This window comes from Xiphias gladius, chromosome 20 (assembly GCF_016859285.1).
Source record: "Xiphias gladius isolate SHS-SW01 ecotype Sanya breed wild chromosome 20, ASM1685928v1, whole genome shotgun sequence".
NCBI classification, from domain to species: domain Eukaryota; kingdom Metazoa; phylum Chordata; class Actinopteri; order Istiophoriformes; family Xiphiidae; genus Xiphias; species Xiphias gladius.
This window is the reverse complement of record NC_053419.1, coordinates 11,316,828-11,338,933: the sequence shown is the minus strand read 5'-3', so window position 1 is coordinate 11,338,933 and position 22,106 is coordinate 11,316,828. Positions and strand designations below refer to the sequence as shown.

Below are 22,106 nucleotides of genomic sequence, written 5' to 3'. Positions count from 1 at the left end.
CACATACGAAGGTCACAGCCAACTTGATTTAATCTAAAGAAACGCCGGAAAAATATGACTGAAAGCGTGACTCTGGCAATATTTTAGAGTCAGGTTGATTTAGCCCATTCCTCTATATATTTGCTTTAGACAGACTGGTGGGCGTATATTAAAGTCACAAACCGTGGCATCTGAAAATTGAAATTTTACCACGGCTCTAAGTCAATGCACAAGTTGGTCTGTGAACCAGAGCACCAAGTTATGCTACCACAGAAAGGAACCCAATCACGGGTTAAGCAACTACAAACAAGCTTCAGAAAATGATGTGATACACAGTGTGCCCTTGTCTTCACTTTTTTTTTGGCGGTCGTGGAATAAGTGTGACAAAACACTCCAAAAAGTCACGGTATAAAAACAGAGTGCAGAAAATGCAGAAATGGCTCCCCATGGCACCTCCACCTCGTCCATTATTTTTCTGTCAGAGCAGCTCAACACTCAGTTACCAACCAAATCGATCCGTGTTTTTTTGTTTTTTGTTGTTAAAGGTCTAAGCCATCATATAGTGAATCAAACTGGATCGTTTGGGTCCATTGCTTTCTGTAACAGGACGCCTCGGAGCCTTGGACATTGACCGCTTTTTAAAAGTTTTGTCTGTAATCAGTTTGTGGATAGAGGGTGCTGTGTAGTGCCAAGTCTGCAAAGAAAATTCGTGATTTGGGGCTAAATAAAGCCGACTTGACTTTAGTCTTTGGTGAGGATGGTTTCAGGAGGCAAGTGACCTGGTAATGTGACTGTATTGTGGATATGGTCATCTGCAAGTTTACATAATTTTAGACACATCTAGAACCAGGGTTTAACCTTTGGCCTGAGCTACGGTTAAAGGGATCCCAGTATAGCCTACAATGCCATTTAACCTGACAGCCAACCAGAAGTGAGGATCCGCTCTGGCCACCATATAATCTTACATGTTTGTCATAGATTTTGTTGAAATTTGTATCTCTGACTTAAGGGCCTGCTCAAGTGAAAATAAAAGGATGGATAATAGGCCAGGCAGTTTGTGTCGGGGACTGTGATTCATTTGTTTTGAATAAATTTAGGTGCATCTGCAGGTGACTGTTTGTGTGTCTGCCTATTTTTTGTTTGTTCCTCTGCAACAAGTGGCCCACAGCTGCAAATGTTCCAAAACAAAGACTGCGGCTCTGAGTCATTCATAGAAATGTGGTGAATACCCAACTTAGACCTTCTTACGTAGGCCACAGTAACAGATGTGTGTTCCTCTCTATGGACTTCATATGACACAGCATTGGCCTGTATGGGCATAGTAGAGGTTGTAGTTCAAAACTCTCACAGCATATAAATGTACACAGGTTATGGGTTATGGTTACTTTCAGATTTCAATGGTATTTTTAGGGACAGTATCAGTTTTTATCGTGTTTTTAATGTACATAATTTTTTTTCTTTGGGTTACTGAACGGTACAGAACATCTTCTGGAAAATTAGGAACATCTGTCCGCTATCAGCGTGTTGGCTGCAGTGCGTCTGGACACTTGGAAAACATTTGCACAGACCGCAGGAGCCAAAAGTTTCTACTAATGGATGAGTTTCTCCCCCAAACTCTGTGGCATTTGCGCTCCTCTGCCCCCCACCCTCCCCTCTCCACCACCAACACCACCACTTTGCTCCTGAGTGTTTGGTAATGTTTGTCTGGGAAGCAGCCCAAACCAGATGCAACCGTTGAGAGTGTTGTGTAGGTATACTTGTTCAAGCAGAGATAAAATACGTCGATCGCTTTTTGTGTGTTTGGTTTTTAACAATCTCTGAATTTCTCTTTGCTACACAGGCCCAACTAGTATCACGCACACTACGCGTGTGAAGAAATGTCTGAGAGAAACAGAAAAAGGCTAAAGATCCATTTAAAACGACTGCGTGCGTAAATTCCATGCGTGCGTAAATTGCGCACGCGAATCACATTATCTTGCAATTATCGATATTCAGAAATCTGTTGGCTATCGTTGAGTGTGGATAGCTGTGTGAAGTCAGCCTGAAGGGTGACCTGGGCGAGGAGGCTGCGCCAACTCTCCTCAAACTCCCAAATGGAAAGTGGTCACGCAGAGATAATAGGCTAAAAAATCTATTCTGGTTCTATTTGTGCAGCTATATCTCTGTTCTATTGCAGTGTGTTGATAAACAAGACGTGTTTCCTTTTTTATTTTTTCCCCAGCGACAGAGAAAGAACCCAGAGTCGTGTGTGACGTGCGATGTTGCTGCGTTGTAAACGGAGCGCAGGAAAGATCCGAGGCATCTCGGTGCGCAGGGCCGAGTTTTGGCGCCTAGACCCGGGGCAGCCGGGGCCAGACAAGACAGGAGGAGCCTGCCGTCCCGTCCCGTCCCGGGATGTTGTGTGCACGCATGTAGCTGAGGAGGAGAGTCCGGAAAGGAAAACTCACAAAGAGGGGGGAAAATAAATGTGCAACTGTCATTTAAATATGTCGATTTCTCATCATGACGTTTTGGCAATATTGTTCTTAAACACTCATGCCAAAAAGCATGTTGAACCGAACTCTGTGTGTGTGTGTGTGTGTGTGTAAGAGAGAGAGAGAGAGAGAGAGAGAGGGGTGACGTTTTACCAGGAGGGAGGGGCTTCTGAATCCGATTCATTCCGGCCACCACGTGTCCTCAGAGCGTGGGAAAGAGGCGAGCTTTTCTTCCCAGCAAAGAAAGAGCAAGGATCAAATAACACGGTGCTGCAGCAGAAAGCTCGCACTCTGCACAGAGGCAGGGGCTGCGACCACCCGGACAAGGACGGGACAGGGCGCACAGAGAGGGGCTTATTTGGGAGCTTGGGTGTCGACTTCATTCATAGCAATAAAAATACTTCAGGGTAACTTAATGTTATTGTAGTTATTATACAGTCTCCCTAAAAAAGAAAAAAAACGCATGGCAACATGCCAAAATTTCTTTGTACTCCTGGACGTATGTGTGAGCAAAAAAGGGTCATGATATATTCAGCTACATTATTAGAGAGAAACTACAAACGTAGGCGTCTTGTTCAACCCTCATTTTGTGGATGAAAAGATTTTTTTCCCCCCCGCAGATTAAGAATTAGGCAGCTTGATCTCAACAGCCATTTTCTGCCGGCAAGAGCAGTCATGCATCCAGTTTTTCATTATCCTTTTCTTCACACCTGAAAATCTCATTTGAGCCCATTTAATACAAAGTTTGAAAATGTGTTTTCCTAACAGAAATGCCTGAATGAATGAGTAATAAACGACAGAATTCATGAAACAGAAAACTGTACAAACAAGGTGTTACTTTGTGTTTCTACACTAGAAACACCAACTGATTGGCTATTCCAATAATACTCTGGGGGTCACTTTTCAATAGGCACACTTTGGTCTTATTGGTTTACAAATCATTGATACTAATGAGTTGTAACCATTAATAAAAACAAGCTTTAGGGTGTCTGTCGTGGAAAATGCCCTCCGCTGCTGTCTGTCCTGCCCCAGCGTGACATGTGCCTCGTCTTTTTTAGCTACTTAATATCTCAGAATGACCACAGTGTGGTGAAAAGCGGGAGATGTCCTGCATCTCCCGTTTTTCACATAACATATAAACCTTTACAGAGGTTGTATTACCAGAATATGGCATTACTAGGAAGCCGTACCAGTAGTCTGAAATCCCTGGTAAATGAACATTTCACAAACCTTTTACAGCGGGATTATCCTAAATATCTTAAATTAAAACATCTGAAAGTTTAAAGAATTATTAACAAACATATCCTATCTCCACAGGATGCTCTGCTTGAGAACATGTAAGTCATGTCTGAGACAGAAGTAATCCGCATGATCTTCCTTGTCCGAGCCAGCTTCTGGTTGGAGTGACAGCCTATAGATGTTAGATTTACCCAGGGCAGAGGAGCAGCAGGTTCACATCCAGAGTACAACGGCTCACCCAGCACTCACAATGAACAGTGAACTTCACATTCACGGCAACAGACGCCCACTTTTGTAAAGTTATTCTTCAGAAGTGACGATACTTATGTCCTTACAGATAACTGCATTATGGCTGGTGTAGCATTACATGCTTCAACAAAAAGCCATACGCCTACTTTTTGCAATGCCCTTAAGGTTATGCAGCTGGTAATGTGGCTTAAACACTAAACATCTGCAGCCTCAATGTGGTAACTTTTTTTTCTTCTTTTTTTAGTCAGAAACTCTCCCTAAAAGTTATCTAATGTTTTTAAAAAAAGCATAAAGATTAGTCTAAAGAGTGTTTTCATTGTCTAGTGTCAGTGAATCATCCTGAGATTCAACTGTCTGACTTCCTACGGTAGCCACGGTGATTCAAACACAGTCACTGAAAAAACTTTTACCTCAGTGAATCACAGTATGACCCGTCTTTGGCTTTTTTGATGCAAGTTAGGCGATCACATCTGGCTTTGGTTAGGGCTCCTTATCTTTTATGAGTGTAAAAGGATTCAAACTAAGCCTTCCACTGTATACTCAACAAAATGCATACTCTGTCCAGAAAGCACCAGAATTTTCCACGTAAGATGTCTTAAAACCCTTTTGGGCAATCCCATTTTCTGCGATTACACAAATCCAATGTGGGATTTGTGAACAGAAGAGAGGAGGGTTAGGAAGGAAGGTATGAGAAAATATGAAGGGATTCAGGCGGTGTATGTGTTGGGTTACTCTGTGACCCGTCTGCTCTGGAGCCTTGGGGCAGGAAACCCCCACGTTAGTGTTACACCTGACAGACATCAGTGAAGCTTAAATGATCTCATCAATCCGTCCACTCTCGGTCCTTTACCATCTGCTCTGTGAATTCTGAACAGCATCAAAAAATAAAAAAACCTGCCAACAATTATGATTTATCACAGATTAATAAATGAAATGAAAACTCTGTTTATTAACACATATTCAGCTTCCACTGAAATAATTAAAATGTCTACACATGTAATCACAGAGAGTGAAAGTATACAGTAATAGACTGCTAAAAACATGGAGGAACCGAGTCCTTTCATCGTTTAACTGTAGCTTTTAAGTCAAAACAATAAAAAAAGTTGTCACCAAATAGGATATAACAGAAATTGTTGAATGGAAAAAACTTACCATGAATGCATAAACTGTACATACTTAATGTGCTTTATAGTTTGAAGATATAACAACTCAAATTATCTCAACGTGATCCAAACCCTAAATCACCATAAATGTGTCAGGCTATAACGATGAATACAATCAGCAACAAAAATTACCAAGTCAAAACGCGAGTATGACCCGTCTTTGGTTCACTGAAATTAAAAGGAGTTTTAAACTCTTATAAACACAACCGATTTAAAACCGTTGAAAATATATACATTGGAAAAGAAGTCTGGGATGACTGGGTCTGGGATGTGACAATAAAGCGTCCATAATCGCCACATTTACCTTTGTTTTCTTTTGGTATGACTGTCAAGTTTTAATACCAGACGGGCAACAGGAGGTCCGACTTCTGAAGTCAGTCCGTTGATTCAGGTGTAAAAAAACTTATTAACTCACCTAATTTTTACCCAGATAATTTGTTATTTCAAGTGATACAAATCTGAAGTTGCCTAAATTTATATTTGTTATGCCTCTTTTATTATTTTATCAAGTCAATTAGAAAAGGGAAAAACAGAACTACTGTTATGTATGAGGCCATTTAATTGGATTTCATGACAGCTGGGTAGTGTATGTGTGATATATTATTCTGGATGTTTTGTTTTTTTTGTTTTTTTTTTCAGGTCAACTGTGGGAGCTCTACATCAGTCAGTTCGGCTTACAGTTCGGCTTTGTAACGGGCACTGCAGCTGATTCAGTGTCCTCGTCTGTTATGTGTAAGACCTCCTGAAACATGGAGAGGACACGGCCAAAGTGAGAGCCTTCCCAGAACACCTTGCCACATCTGGTGCAGACATAGAAGAGCGGTATCCTCGGCAGGATGGCAGGGGGCACCGCGTGGAGCTGTATGGGCGCCCCCCCGGGAAAGGTCAGGGTGTCGGGGTCCAGCCCTGAAAGGGGGGCCCAGCGACACTGAAGGGCATACCTGGGGAATTCAGGGGTCGCGCTGGGGGTCGAGATGTCACCAACCTTCTCCTCTTCCTGTTGATGGGACCTCTGTTGTGTGTGGTCAGTGTTGTCCTGGTCCTGCAGAAATCCTACAGGCAAAACATAACAATTTTATGACTTCTTAAAAAGTCAAAATTAGGTGAGATTGGCCATAGTGTGGTCAAAACTACTTTGACGGAAGCGTTACAGACATGTGAGCAGCAGGATTAATGGCATGCAGACACGTCCTCGTGTATGCTATTCAGTACCATAAGGAGTCCAGTAAAAATAAACCCTTTCCCATACTACTGAGTGCGTTTCCATGTAGGCAGAGGTGTTTGACTGACCTTTCTGTTTAAGCATCCTGACCATGTCCTCTCTGGGCACTGCCACATACTGATCACTGTTACACGCCTGGACAGACACATGACAATAGTCGTTAAGGCAGGGTTAAAAGAAATGTTTTCAAGACCTTGGTCTGCAGGAGTTTTTCCCATAATGTAGTTACTTGGTTTGTAACTTACTACTGGGACATGTGCAGATTCACGTTCTGATAGGGAAAAAACCAACACATTACTTTAAAGCTGTGCCACGTTTTCTATCATGACCAAGAACTATTTCCACTGTAAAGATAACGTAATAAATAGAGCCAGTAGAGCCAAGGTCCTACAACCAAACATTTTTATGATCGGTAAGAACCTTTATTTCATAAGGTGGAGATAGCATGTGAAACTAAGTTGTTATAAAGGCAGTTATCAATACTCATTGTAAAATGTACAAAAAGCTACGTGAGCATTCTTTTGGCACATTTCACTAAATATAGTGATAACTGGTTTCATGATTTAAATTACTTAATGTTGACTAAAATATTGTTAATTAAAAATGTATGATAATCAACAGATGAACAAGACATAAACTGGACATCAACTTAAGGAGTGTGTCACCTTGATGTAAGTGAAACTGTGTAGATTAAGGTATATTTAATGCGATCACTTCGCATTCACTGGTTCCTCCCATGCACCTATTAACTTTTTTAACTCGCAATGTGATGTAACAGCAATGTCCATGAAACTACTTTACTTTAATAACGCTGTGGTAATTGCAGTGAGCAGAGGTCATCGTTCAAGTCAAAATGTGTCAGACTTATGTTAAAACCTGGTCTAAAGCAGAGTCACAGAGTCTTATAACTTGTGTTGACCCATTCACACCGATGGCAAACAGACATTTTTCCGTTTGTTGCTTTGGTGTGAAAGGCCCTAAGTGTTAGAGAAAGAGCAGAACGGTGTGCGAGTGTGTGTGTGTGCGAGTGTGCGTGTGCGTGTGTGTGTGTGTGTGTGTAGAGACAGCATTTACGCCTCAGTAACGTTCACATGTCCATGCCGTCCTATCCTTCTCCATGGTAAAGGTCTCCCTGGTGGGACATTAGTGACCTCTTGCTTGCCGGCCCCTAACACGCACACACACACTCGTCTGTAAGCCATCCTGACAGCATGTCAGTGCTAAAAGCCTTGTCAACACACCTGAGCTCCACCCAGCAAACAGCATTCCACTTAGAGGTGGGCTGTAAATCAAACCAGGCTCTCAGACCTCATAAAAGCTTCACGCTCACTTAAAACCAGTTTGTCTCTCTTTACCCGGGAAAAGTTTAATGAAGATTGCAAATCAGTAGCATACAAGCAGCCAATGCAAAATTATGTCCTCTCCTCTGTGTGCATGTGCAGAGCGATGTTTGCCTCTGCGGTAAGTGAGGTTGGGACGGGAGAAAGCAGCTAGACGCTGGAGGTGTGGGAATAGAAGAGGTGTCATCTTCTGTCTTGTCTGTGGGAATGAAGCTCATCTTTCCCTCAGTACATTCTGTATTGTAGTCTGCCTTAAACACACACACACACACACACACACACACACACACACACACACACTTACCGCACAGACAAAACACTTTACAATTCACACAGGTTACACTACAGTGCGCATAAACCACATGCATACAAATGCTTAGAGCACATACACATGGCTCACACATATGAGCGTGGCGGCAGCCAGGAAAACAGACCCAGCTATTTGCTCAGCTCAAAGTTTCCCAGAGTTGAGCAAGCCAGAACCTGCTCTGAACTCTCAAGGCTAAGCCACGGACGGGCAGGCACACACGCACACCACCTCACACACACGCAACCTAGATGGAAATAATTCTGTAATTAATCAAAACACGAGTTACAAATACAAAGATCCCGCAGAGATCTATTAGACAAAGAAAGTGAAATTACATAAAGGTAGAAATTAAAGTACGACAAATGTCTCAGTGATATAACACAGATCATAACGACATTAACAGATTTAAGGATAAAACATATCTGTGGACATGCATTGCTTTAAGTGCATTAATGGTTCTCATGGAAATTGACTTGACGAAATGAGCTTGTTCAAAGTGGCGAGGAATTAATTATATTTGAATGAATACAGATGGTAGCTCTGTGCCTCCATGTAAGACTGGAAACTGGGTCGGACTGGATGATTTTTGATAAAATTTTTCTCTGTTTTTGGCTTGCTGCTGGACACGACGACATGATTTTTCCACAGAACCACCTAAGTACTAGAGATTTCATGCACACAGTTGTCACGCAGAGCATACGAATCATGAAGGTATATAGGTGCCCTCTCTGCAAGTCCTGCACATCTAGCAACACGGTAAGCATTAGACTGAAAGTACTGTCAAACCAGTTCAAATGTGGTGTGTTTGCACAGGCAAAATATCATGTTTAGGACCATCAAAAAGCACAGCATGTGGCTTCAGTCACCGTTATCCGAGCAGGTCGGTCAGCTGCACTTTTTGAAATCTTTATAGAACTAATGCCTACAATCGGTCAATAGTACCATGTTATTAATTCTGGGTTAAACACGTGTCCTTCGGGTGCATGTCTCCTCTAACTGCGACACATAAGCTCTTCCCTATTGCACTGAACATGCCAAATTATATTTCAATAATGGTTTTAAGTCGGTGTTCTCACCAGGCTTCTCCTTGCAATGTAAGGCCCCAGAAGAGCCTTGAGATCAAAATGCCATCAAAACACATTATTTTTATTCTTATTTAACCCTACATTAAGTTTTAGGCAGTTGCTACATTGGTGGCTTTTGTTGCTCTGTCTGTCCTTTGTTCTTTCTGTGTTTTTCTGGGGAACCTCCTGCATTCTCACACTCCGTGTGGCCGTGCCAGAGAAAGAATGCTCCTTGCCGTGACAACAAAGGGTATCTAAAGTGTGATACTGTGTTTCAAAGGATGGGAGGTGGTGGAAAAAAGAGGAGAGAAAGGGGGATAGTGGAGAGGAGGTAGGAAAGAGAGGGAGGAGGGGGGTGAGAGATTTTTCCCTAATGTGCTCAAACACACACACGCACACACACGCACACACACACACACACACGCACACACACACACACACACACACACACACACACACACACACACACACACACACACACACACACACACACACACACACACACACACACACACACACTCACTCTCTCACAGGGCATTGGCTCTGTAGGCAGCTCCCATGGGAAAATTCTAGACCAATCTCAAAAGGCGGTGCTTTTCGGGCCGACACAGGTCACATGGTTAGAGCAGCCAATTGGGCACTGGTGATTTGATTCAAATTGTGGTAAGTCAGGTAAGGGGCAGCGTGGGAACCGGAGAAAAGTGGAGTAATTGGGGAGCAAGAAACACATCATCGTTTCCGTTTGAACATGTTGTCTCTTCCTTCTCAATGTGTATATCAAGTTCAAGTAAAGGTTAAATATACTTTTTCCCCACTGTCCAAGGTTGCTGTGGTCTAAAACATATACACAGCATATAAGAAAAGAACAGATTTTTTCTAAAAACTACAGTATCCCTTCCAAGGAGAGAAAAATAAAACATACAACACCAGAGGTTCATTGTTTGCTCCCACCATCCCATGCCTGGGACGTTCTGCCATCTTTGATTCCCTTTCATTCTGATGAGCAGATGTAAAATTTTTGTTGCCACTGTGAAATGATGTAGGTCCATTGTATGAGGGATGGCATGCTGAACTGGAAAAAGCAGCCTCGTACTACCATAGAAATGATGAGTAACATAGAAGCTAACAGGCTGAAAGCAACTACTTTTTTTCTCTGCTTTCCCACACCGGCCCATGTTCATTGTAGGTGATTTGACACAATTTCGCACATGATTTTCACCGACGGATGCAAACGCAATGCAAGAAGTTCATTTTTTTGGCTGGGCAGAAGGAAGGAGGGAAGACTGGAAACATCTTACTTCTTTTAGCACTCTCCCACTGGAAAAGCTGACATCATTTCAGTGTTAATCATTAAATCAAGTTGTTATCTTTGGGTGGAAAATTAAGCTTGAATACCAGTCGTCAGTATGAAATGCCATAGCAGTAACCAAAGAGGTGAGAGCAGGTCACAAAATCAAAGGTTTTAACTGAATCATTATTTCTCTTAACTAATAAAACAATTTCTGAAAGATATAAATAAATTACAAATCATCCCAATCTCTCTGCAAGTGTTCCATCACTCTTTATACTAGCTAAATGGGAAAATTAATCACTTTTAGTACACACTACTGGTCAAAAGTTTTAGAACACTTCCATTTTTTCCAGTTGTTACTGAAATTTAAACAGAGTAATGTCTCAGTGTACTCTGAAACTACAGCACAGAACAAATTAATAATAAAGATAAAAAAAAAAACCCTGAATATAATCTAAATTTTTGACTGATTAACCAGCTGAACATGGACGTGCTGTGCTACAATGGAAATGAAATGAAACATTTTTCTTGTCCGTCTTCCATTGTTATTTGCCTTTTTGTCACCATTCTGACAGAAATATACAGTACTACTTCCTGTAGTACAGTATTGTCCCATTAATGCATCAGAGGGTGTAGTACCACAATTTGTTCCAATACTGCCTTTGTACAGACAGGGGGTTTTAAAGTAAGCAACAAAAGTTGGGGCAACTTTAGGAATTGTTTGCATTAACTTTCAAGGCATCATTTACTTCCATTGCTGCAGGAAAGCCGCAAATTAACCAATTTCTTAATCCCTGAAAAAGGCCGGTTTTCTGTCAGATTTCCATCATTTTTCAGTTTTTGGTGAGCAAAACTTTTTTTTTTTCCCCCCTTGGGCAGTTTACTGCTTACTGTTTAACCATTTAAGGTTCTTAATGGACTTGAACTGCTTAAATTTCAATAAAAACCCAGGGTGCTGTAAAACTTTTGACTGGAGATTTATCTCACACAGTTGGTATAAGACTTTAAAATATGGCTTAATTAAGGCGGATAATTTATTGCAACCGCTCTCCCCTTATAGAAAAGATAATGCTGTAAGATGAGGGTACACGGGTAACTTATTTAGTTGATTCAGATGGGCTGTCAGACTTCACTCAAAAAGTAAGATTACCTAAAATTGTAGTAAGTAAAGTGTATAATGTAATGGACACAGAGAAATGATTCCTCAAAAAAAAAAAAAAAAACAACTGGAAAATACAGTTACTAGGTTAATTATTAGGTTACACGTCCAATTTTAAAATAGTGATTTGTCTTAGCAGAAAACACAAATCAAGTCAACAGATTATGGAGTACAATATGATTAATGCTGGTTAAAACAAACAAACAAACAAACAAAACAAGAACCAAGCACTTCTAGAGCCAGGGGAAAACTTTTTTATAGCTCTCTCATTTTATTACTCTTGTACTGCATGTGCAATGTGTTGCAATTTATTAGCCCATTTTGTCAGTTTTTTTAAGTATTTTGGTAAATTGCTTTCAAAATAAATTCCTCCTGTATATACTGTACCTACACACCTTGAGTAGGGGTCAGTTTTCTGCTGCAGCAGGACAACAAGGGAAATACTGAGTTGACCTACAAATGTACTTTCCCACAGTATCCTGAGGGTGTCTGGCCAGTGTCTCAGCCCTGCAGTCTGAGGTAATTACCAGCTCCGTTAACTAACCACTACCACCTGACAGCAACCTGAACTTGGACCACAGCAGAGCCTGTCTGGGCTTGACATCACACACACCTTCCTCTGACTCACCTCACTCACACACAAACAAACGCACTTGCACATACCGCGAAGGCATGCAGAAGATGTAAAAACTCACATGCAGATCCGTCTCTCTCACTCACCCACTCACCCACTCACTCACTCGTGCACGCACGCACACGCACACGCACACACACACACACACACACACACACACACACACACCATTCCCTGACTCCTGTTGCACCCATTCATGTCACCTGCATAAAACAAATTATAGAAGTCATATTTTTCCCTTCCTGATTTTCCAATCCAGTGGATACAAATCATCCAGCTGGGTTTTGAAAGTGAAGCTTTTCAGTGAGTTTAAATTTGCGCATATATGCTGTGTAAGAAAACAATATTTATATTAGTTAAACTTACAAAGGCTTTTATATATTTTTTTGATGACACTTTATTCTTTCATGCTTATTGTTATACTTTCCTTTAGTGCATTTACTTTTTAATTTAAAAAAAAAAAGGTGCTACATTATTCATGTTTATTAAAGTCATTGTACATTTGTCCTTTTTTAGTTAACAGACAAATCTTTGCATGCACACTTTTGTGTATTAATGTTTATTTTTGACAACTAAAAACCCCAAATTTAACATGATATTCTATTTACTACATTAAGTGATGTTAAAGTTGATACACAGCATAATGATGCTGTATGTAAGTAACATTACATGAATTGCAAATGTATTGATTTAATGTGAATTCGTTATTTTAGGAGTTGTAACAGATCATCAGGAGCGACACAAGATGAGGCACCACAATGACTGTTTATTGCTATCGCTCAGAATATGTAGAGAAACTTTTCCAATTTCATGCATTGCTTGTTTGCTCTCCCTCCTTCTCTTTAACTCTTGCTCAAGCTCTTTTTGTCTCTGTCTTGTCAACTTTGTTTTCCACTTTCGACCATTTTCTCACCCTCCATTTGTTCGCAGCATTTCTGCCTTTTCTTCCCTCCCTCCTTTGCTCCCTTAGTCCCTTTACTTGGGAGCTCACTAAAAGGGGTAATGAAGAAGATAATGGTCTCAAGTCTAGCAGATAACAGTTTATCCGTCGCACAAATAGCACTAATGCTTTCCTTTGGCTTGGCACGGTCAGTTCATTCCGTTTTTTACCCACTCAACCTTCAACCTCAACCTCTATCTTTTCCTTTCTCCAGTTGAACCTATGTCTTCTCTCTTGTTCTATGTCTTGCTTGAAGCTCCATCTACCCCTTCCAGTGTTCCCTTCAATCTCCCTCTCTCCTTCTCTCTGGTTGTCTCTCACCTCTAACCTCTTTCTTTCTTTCCATCTCCAAGTACTCGTTTTTTCTCTCACTCTTCAGACGCCGGATAGCTGGGGGCAGTCTAAGCCAAACAGCTCAGGAAAACAACGTGCTGAAAAGGTTCGTTGACAATGCTGTTCAGTGGGCAATGGGTTTTGAAGAACAGCTCATCACAAAAACATAAATAGCTGGATTAAACCGCCAGCCAGCCTCTATTGATATGTTGCTTTTTTATGGGTCAAAATTAAAACAACCAGACTAAACAAGTTTTAGGGACAATGTGATGGGTGGCACATGACATTCAACTCCTGCCCTACAGTGTTTTTCCAACTGTAATATTAGTTAATTCCCATGTCAGTGTCGGGTTATCACAACCAAAAGGTGTTCTGTGTTCAGAAGTTCAGCCTCTACACATGATGGCTAAGAACTACCAGTGGCTGGTGTATGAGGAGCAAATCAGTCAAAGGCGAAACAACTGGTCCAATAATTGATGAGCTGATTGACAGATAATTAATTAATCTGCAAGAATTTTAACAAACGATTAATCATTTCTGTCATTTATCATGTAAAAATTCCAAACATTTCTTAGATGAACAGTTACTCCTCTATGGGGAAGATTAGCTATTTTTCTTTGTCTTTTAGGAGCCTAAAATGAATATCTTTGGATTTTGGGCTGTTGGTTGTAAAAAATAATGTTTAGACATCATCTTTAGCTATAGGAATTTATGTTGGGAATAATTTTTTTTTTAACAATTTGAAAAAAATTAAAATGATTAATTGATTAAATGAGAAAGTACATGGCAGATTAACCAATGATAAAAATAATCAATATAATAATGTTATAATCAAATAATAATAAGCCCTAATCCCTTAAAAACTTGCTATGGATCTTTTTCAGGATCCTAGCCGAATAGCTTCTCTCATTATTGTATGGTAATGAAGAGCCAAAGTGAAACTAGAACTTCGACATTCTGTTCCAAAAGTAAGAAAACCTCATTCAAAATCACAATGACATTTGTAGTAGGGATGGAAATTACTAAAAATCCAGCTTTATCACATAACCTTGCTCAAGAGTATGTTGTGCAGTTCAGTCCACTTATCTAGACAGAAATAGAAATTTTTTATAAAACAGCCGAATGGGTAGATGTTTTTAGACAGCAGACATTGCGGCTAAAAAGATATTGGAAAGATGACATTAGAAAAACATGTTGGTGGATATCATAAGTTAGAGAAAAATAACTGAGGATCATGTATTATGTGTGTTGCCGTGCTGAAAATTTTTCATGGACGGTGTAGTTTTTTGAACACAAAAAAATGAAGTGTTTAACTTTGTTAACATGCTGAAGGGTGGAAATTCTTATAGCCAGTTCTGCAAAAGATACTAAGGAAAAAAAAACACTGAAAGAACTTGAGCACACTCTTGTTTGAGAAATCATAAATAATGCCTTTCTGTAGTTTTATACATGAAACAAAGTAGTACTCTAGATTATTATCACAAACTATTAACAAGTTTCCACTGAGAGTAAACTCCAAATGCTCAATTGCATAAGGTTTGGGAAACCCTGGGATTTACTCTGCCTGTTTTCTTTTGGAAAACACAATTGTTGAGGAGACAAATGGTGGGTTTTGTGGTTCTGCTATAAGTGCAACAAAGACAAGTGGTTCTCTCAACTATAGGGCATCGATACAACTGTCAGTTAACATATGTCAGTTTGAGACAGATCTGGTGCTCCAAATGTTTTTCCTCCAGTTTGTCTCTGCAGTGTGACGTCTACACATGCTTACTAAAATGGTCTAAATATGCCTATTTTTCCCATGTCTTCACTGCACCCATTCAACCCCATGTTACGACATCTACAGCTTTCCTCGACATGCGCTAACAGTTCTCAAACTGTCACTACACCCACACACAGCCCAAACAGAAATTCCACCCACTCCAGCTGAATCCGTCAACCTGAACTACACACACACACACACACACACACACACACACACACACACACACACACACACACACACACACACACACACACACACACACACACACACACACACACACACACACACACACACACACACACACACACACACACACACACACACACACACACACACACACACACACACAAACAGATTCATATACACACAGACAAACAGACAGTCCCGTCATGGGAGAGCCATCGGCAGATTCCTGCTCAACGTTTATTGCTGCTGGCGCATATTTCACCCTTAAGCCCCCCTCTTCACCTCTTCTCTCATTTTTCCTTCTTTTCTCGTCTCCTCCTGATGTAGAGGCACGCAGGCATGCAGGGAATGTTATTGTAATGCAGAGTGAATCATCCAGGACTGTAAATATTGACAATGGTGGCTCCTGCTGCTGCTGGTCAGGTCTGTTCTGTCCTGAAGAGCTTTGAGAGAAAGGAGAGGAAGTGACTCTCCCACATAGCCTCTAGACAGACAAGGTGTTGGCATCGGGTTGGGTGCCACCAAATTATTTTACATGCCGGCCTGCGTGTCCACTGGTTTGCATAACTAGATGTGGGAGTTTCTTAGCAACAAATAAATGGCAGTGGTTCGTGGACTGTCACAATAGGATTAAGAAAATGCCACAAAATTAGACGATAGCAAAAAATGCCCGAGATCTTCTGTGGTGGAGACTCACACAGTTTCAAACACTTTTGATTTCCCATGTGATTTTATTTCATTGTTCAAGCAGTGAACCTAGAAAGACAAACCTCATTCTGTTCTTTGTACTTCACTATCCAGCACCATTTATGAGCGTTTTTATAGTTTTAGTTAGTCTCAAAGTTTTTTCACCCTGATCTCACATATTTCAACACGCACCTTTGCTTTTGTTCTCTCTTTTTTCCTGACTTCCCTGGATGTGGTAGAAATTCTGGTAAATTCTGCAGTTTGAAGCATACACAGAACCGGCCAGATTCATCTGGAATATGGCACTCAGACAGGATCCCAGTGAAACAAATATGGTCTCTCATTTTGGTACAATCAGATGGATAAATCGGCAGAATAAATGAGATAATTCTATCCTTTGTGTGGGCATTTATCGCATCATCTTCAATTAAAGCGCAAGCAGTATTATGTGCGAATTATAAATTCTGCATTCGTGTAGCAATGAGGGTCCGTGTAATGTAAATTTGTGACCGTGTATGCAGGCAACCAATGTAGTATACACAGAACTGTTTGTGCGTCCACTGTCTGCATCCATTTTTGGACTGTATCGGCCAGCCGTTATTATTGTCTAGCAGATACCGTCTGGCTGTTACATAGACTGACTTTTTTTTTTTTTTAAAAACACACCGTATTGAGCTAAAGTCTTTAGATCAAAACAAACAATTGTTCCAATTAACTCACACCCCAGACCCACAACATTTAAATTTGATCACTAAATGGGTTCAAGGAGAAAACATACATCTGTACACACAAGGGATGACACGAGAACCAATACCTTGGTAGCAAGTCTATGCTAAAATTCTGAAAAACGTGACAGTACTTGTTTTGCTACAGTACCATAGGTACAGAAGGTACCGTAGATGTAGGTAGTGGAGATGTGATTCTTCCAGGACTGACGAGGGCAGCATAATAAACCTATAAGTGTTCTAGCCTGATGTCAAATGCAAAGGGAAAAAGAAGCAAGGCCAACACAGTAAACAATAAAAACATCACGTAAATGGCAAGGCAAGTGAGGGTGCAGCAACAGGTCTGCCACGACTTATGAAAAAAAAAAAACATGGCACGAGTTGTTGCAATTGAGGCAGATCATCAGGGACAAGTTATAGACAACTGAAAGCCAGCATGCAAATGGTATCACAGAGCATTTTTGAACAAAAGGAGGAAACACCTCAAACTTATCTAAGCACCTCAAAGACAGGCATCCGGATCTGTACACAGAATTCAGGGTGAGTGAGTTCCAATTGTTAACTTTATATTAACAACATGTCGTCAAAATGTTCATATCCTGAAATGTTCTTGTTTGCAACGGATGGCATGTGTTGTTGCAATGCTACAACAATGGCTAACAATATCTTGTTTAGGCTAACGTAGTAACAGCTCATAACAATAGTAGGCTACCGTCATTACCGTTCAGTCTTAAAATATATTTTCACACTATTTGTCTTTCATCACTTTAGTCAATTGAAACTACTGCTTGCACACTAACTATATGGAGTTGTGTGTATGCGCGCGTGTGTGCGCGCATGTATGTGTAGGAGGTCCATGCGCGCGCTTGCCCTCCGTGGTATCAAATCAAAAATTGTGGAATTTCAAATGGTATAGGTACTGGTATAGTGACAACCCTAGTGCACACCCAAAAAGCTAATGTTCAGCTCAGAACAATGGATAGCAAGCGGTGTTAAGATGTGATTTTATTGGGACCACAAATGACCAACTGGCCCATGAGACAACAGTGTGAGATGCCGTGCAAGATAGTAACATCATTACTGCTTCAAACCGTTATCAGACTCAGACCACTGCTGAGCTCATGGAGGTTCACAGACACATGCATACAGTGTGTCTCTCTCAGTCTCATCCCAGGTTTTATCAGAACACACACACAACTCACAGTGGACAGGCCATGGGAGGTTGAGATAAAGATAAATAAAAGAGGGGAAGGGCTTGGGTTAAGTGGCAGTAATGATGCAATATAAGGCATCTGTGTGTGTGTTTGTGTGTGTGTGTGTGTGTGTGTGTGTGTGTGTGTGTGTGTGTGTGTGTGTGTGTGTGTGAGCACGTTAGGGAAAAATCTCCCTCATTTCAAAATGTCTCTGGGAGCCTTGTTCATGTTAACAGGAGACACAGGAGAGGATCACAACATTCGAAAAGCAGAGAGGTAAAGGGGAGGTAAAAAAAAAAGCGTAATGGGTTTGAGGGGGTAAAAAGGAAGTTGTACACGATGGTGAACAAAGGCTGAAGGGAAAGAGAAGACTGATGTGGAGGAGGGTAAGGGAGGTTAAGGAGACGTGGGTCGGAGGTGAGAGGTTGGGGTGTTTGGGCAGAGGAGGGGAGGAGACTCACGTTGAAGGGGCTCACCTCTAATGTGAATGCAACGAAGTAAAACCAAAAGAAAGGATGATGGAGAGAGTTCCTGTGTCATACACCCTCTTTAATTCCACCCTTCCTTCCCTCCCTCCCTCCCCTCGCCTCCTCTGTCCCCTTCCCTCCCTCCACCACTGCTCCCTCTCTGCGACTGGCCCCAGCAAATTCCCTAGGGCCAGGGGCAGTCCCCTTTCAGTCTCCAGTGACACAGTAATTAGAAGTGTGGGAACTGAATCCATCCCCTCTTTCTGAGCCTCGCACACCCACCCGCACCCCTCCCCCCCTTGCCCCCTCCTTTCGCAGCCCCCCTCCCCCCAAAACCAGCTCCCGGCACCAACCCTTCCCCAGCACTTCCTTTGCCACCTCTTTTTGCACCCCACTTCTGTTCTTGATCTCAGGAAGTGGCATCTACCCTCAGAAAGAAGTCTCACATGGTGGAGGACGGACATATGTTAACATCTAAGGCGGATATTGACCATACGTTAAAATCAAAGTATCTGCAACCCTGCATCATCCATATTTAATATGATACACACCTTCAAATACATACAATTGAAGTTTTTAAGTGAAAATGTTTAGGATAATGAATATATGATATCAGCTTGTGCCAGATTAAATTAAAAATCAAATGTCTATTGAAATCCCCTACTGGCTCTAACTTCACGGGCCACCTGTGATATTCATGGGAGCTACACATCACACACACTCACACACATATGCACACACTCAACCCCTTACCCTTCATTCACCCCCCTCCACCCCACCTCACCCCCACCTCATCTACAGCCATAGAGTCCCCTATCTCTTCGAACAGAGCAACGCTGTCTCTCCCGCTCCCTGTCAAGCCCACCACCACCACCACCCCAACCCCCATTCGCTATCTCCGCGGCGATAACCATGGGAACAGCAGCACTGTGGGAACGGGCCACCAGTTGACCAAAATAGACAGCAGGAAAATGGAGGGAAAGAAAGAAAGAAAGGGCTCCCTGCGTCCAAGGAGGCTTGTGTGTGTGTGTGTGTGTGTGTGTGTGTGTGTGTGTGTGTGTAGGAGGTCCATGGGATCATCCAGATAGACAGGTACTCAGGCACTCCAGTCACCTCTGGTTTCCACCGGCAACAAAGAGGGACGCTGGGTGGCTTGAGTTGCTATATTAATTCATGAATGGACATTCAGCTTTGGTTTGAGTTGGTGGGACATGCTGAAAGCTCTCCTTCTCACACACATACACTTATAATGGTCCTACACTTAATAGATAGCAGTGTCCAATGCAAAAAGGCAACACCCTTAACCACAAACACACACACCCAAATTGCACACTAATACTACACCATCACACACCCAGTTACACCCGCAACCACACAACTCTAAGAGCTCAAGTGTAAACAAAAACATTTGGACTGAAAGTTTACATAAGTTAAGGAATGAGATGACTAGAATGGTTGGCATTCAAAAAGTTAGATTAGAGGTGCAAAGGCTACTTCCAACCAGTACAAGGCCCATAGCTAACCTACAGTATATATCAAAACTGTTCTTACTTTTTTTTTTTGTATGCTTGTGTTTGGTTCATAGGCAATTCTGCTGGTCACCAGAGAGTACACACAAGAATACATACATACGGTATAAACACACTTCTCAGACTTCAAGTCATGAGTTAAAATGCTTGGATGCAGTTCCTATGAGAAAGATTAGATGCTGGTTTTCCTTGGCCTGAAAGAGGAGGAGGAGGAAATGGGGAAAGACGCAAGTTGCACATCATCGTCTTTTTTCTAATTTTTTTTTTTTTTACCTACTGCGGGTCTAATTTTCCATTCCATTTATATCCCGCATCCCTCTGAGTAACAACTCAGTAGTGAAATCTTGGTCTCTACTGTTACTTTACCTCCTTTATCTCTATAGTATTTCTATATGATTTGAGTCTATTTTTGTCTGATTTTTCTTTTTCCTTTCCCTCTTTCTTCATTTTGTTGATGCTGATACCCTACACTGGACCACCCTCTTCTCTGTTTAAATATTGCGTATTTCTTCTCCTTCTTTCCCTCTGTTGCTTTGTGTTAGTGACATACATCTCTTCTCTGAACCCTCTCCTTGCTCCATTCTCTTCTTTCCAATCTCTATCAATCCATCTACCCTCTCTATCTATCTACAGTGTCCCCCCTTGCTCTTTCAGGCCTTTCCCAGGCCAAGCAGCCTGACCTCTCCAGCTTTCTATCTCTTTGCTCCCTGGGGGGGTGGGGTAGGGTGGGTGGTGGTGGTGGTGGTGAGGGGGTGTCTGCCTGTGACCATTCCCACCCCGCACAAAACTTTCACTTTAATCTTACTCTGTGGGTAACAGAAGAGAAAGAGAGAACAAAACAGAGAAAATGTGCGTGTGTGTGCCCGCCAAGCCTGGAGCTCCCAAAAAGCAAACAGACCTCCTGATAGCATCACATCACGCAAACTGCAGGCTTTGGAAAGAACCACTGCAAGACATAGTTTAAAGTTTTAAGGCTGAGGTGGTCTCACATTCCCCAAGACCTACACATGCACGTACAAGCAGCAAAAACAAACGCAGACCAGACGTTTAAAGAATGTTCACAGAATGTACAGACCTACACTTAGAACATAAACTGTGAAAACATGCAGTCACAATGATGACATTCACAGTTTTAAACATGACAGACAAGTAAAAAAACAAACAAAAAAAAGAGCAAAAAAAAAAAGAAAAAACAGCAATATATCACAGGAGAATCCAACTTCCAAGCACAACTCACATGCATGCACACACGAAGTACAGTGGTGGAGTTCACAAACCACAGACTATGTGGGGGGTTACCATCTATTATCTCTGTCTCCATGAGGTTTAAATTTAATTGTTGACACAACTCGTTCTCGGAAACTGCACACGCACACAAGCTTGCACTAACACACAGCGTGCACATACACAGGGGTGTCGAAAAAAAAAACCCAACTCAGCCTGCAGTGGATGGGGTTATTGTAAAGATAAATAGGTCAGTGGCTCTGAGTATTGCTGGTTTTCTCTCTTATCAGTTGCTTTAACCACATTCACATGACACTGAAGGTGTAAATCTGTTGTTGATTGAAACTTAAACCTGCAGGGCTCTGGTTCCTGTGGACCAGGATCTGTGTTGGTTTTTACATGTCATTGTCATATATGGAGATGCGCATTTAACAAACATGGAAAGGCCTGATTTTTATTTCTACACTTGCACAAATGATACTCATATATTAAATAATTATATATTAAACTTGGGAATCGTGTAGCATCCACCTTTTTATAACTCAAACAAAGTTATGTCAGACATCTTTTTTTTTTTTTTTTTTTTTTTTTTTAAATCTTAACAGTCTTGAAACTCTATAAACAAGAGACAGGAAGACACATACAACCACAGAATTTCAATACCCCTACTCTTGTGTGACTCTAAACACAGACAGCAGACCACACACGTTCATCAAGCAGAGAGACAGCAATCATGAGCTGAAAGGTAGCTAAAATTATGCAGTCAGTAACCTAACATTACTGAAACACAGCAGGGAAGGATCATATGATTTGCTTCCTAGAACACCTTCATGCCAAAGGGGATATTGTTATTGTAAGCACAAACCTGCCCAGGACCAAGCATCTCTTCTCAAATATTGTTTTATAGTGGTCAAATGTCTACTAGAGCTAAAG

General features: G+C 41.4%; 1 protein-coding gene across 3 annotated transcripts in view; it reads right to left on the bottom strand.

The window, feature by feature from the left end:
- Window positions 1-5,787: 5,787 nt before the first annotated feature.
- The window catches only part of exd3 (exonuclease 3'-5' domain containing 3), a 41,587-nt gene continuing 25,268 nt past the window's right edge, over window positions 5,788-22,106 (bottom strand). Inside the window, exons 20-22 of one of the 3 annotated variants that reach the window (XM_040156730.1) lie at window positions 6,395-6,461; window positions 6,046-6,157; window positions 5,788-5,846 (exon numbers count right to left, since the gene is read on the bottom strand). In XM_040156730.1, the coding sequence (XP_040012664.1) occupies window positions 5,831-5,846; window positions 6,046-6,157; window positions 6,395-6,461 (195 nt within the window). In that variant the 3' untranslated portion in view covers window positions 5,788-5,830. Of the gene's footprint in view, window positions 5,847-6,045; window positions 6,158-6,394; window positions 6,462-7,589; window positions 7,918-15,605; window positions 15,792-22,106 lie in introns of those variants that run through there. The other 2 variants (XM_040156729.1, XM_040156731.1) reach the window with 2 other exon arrangements.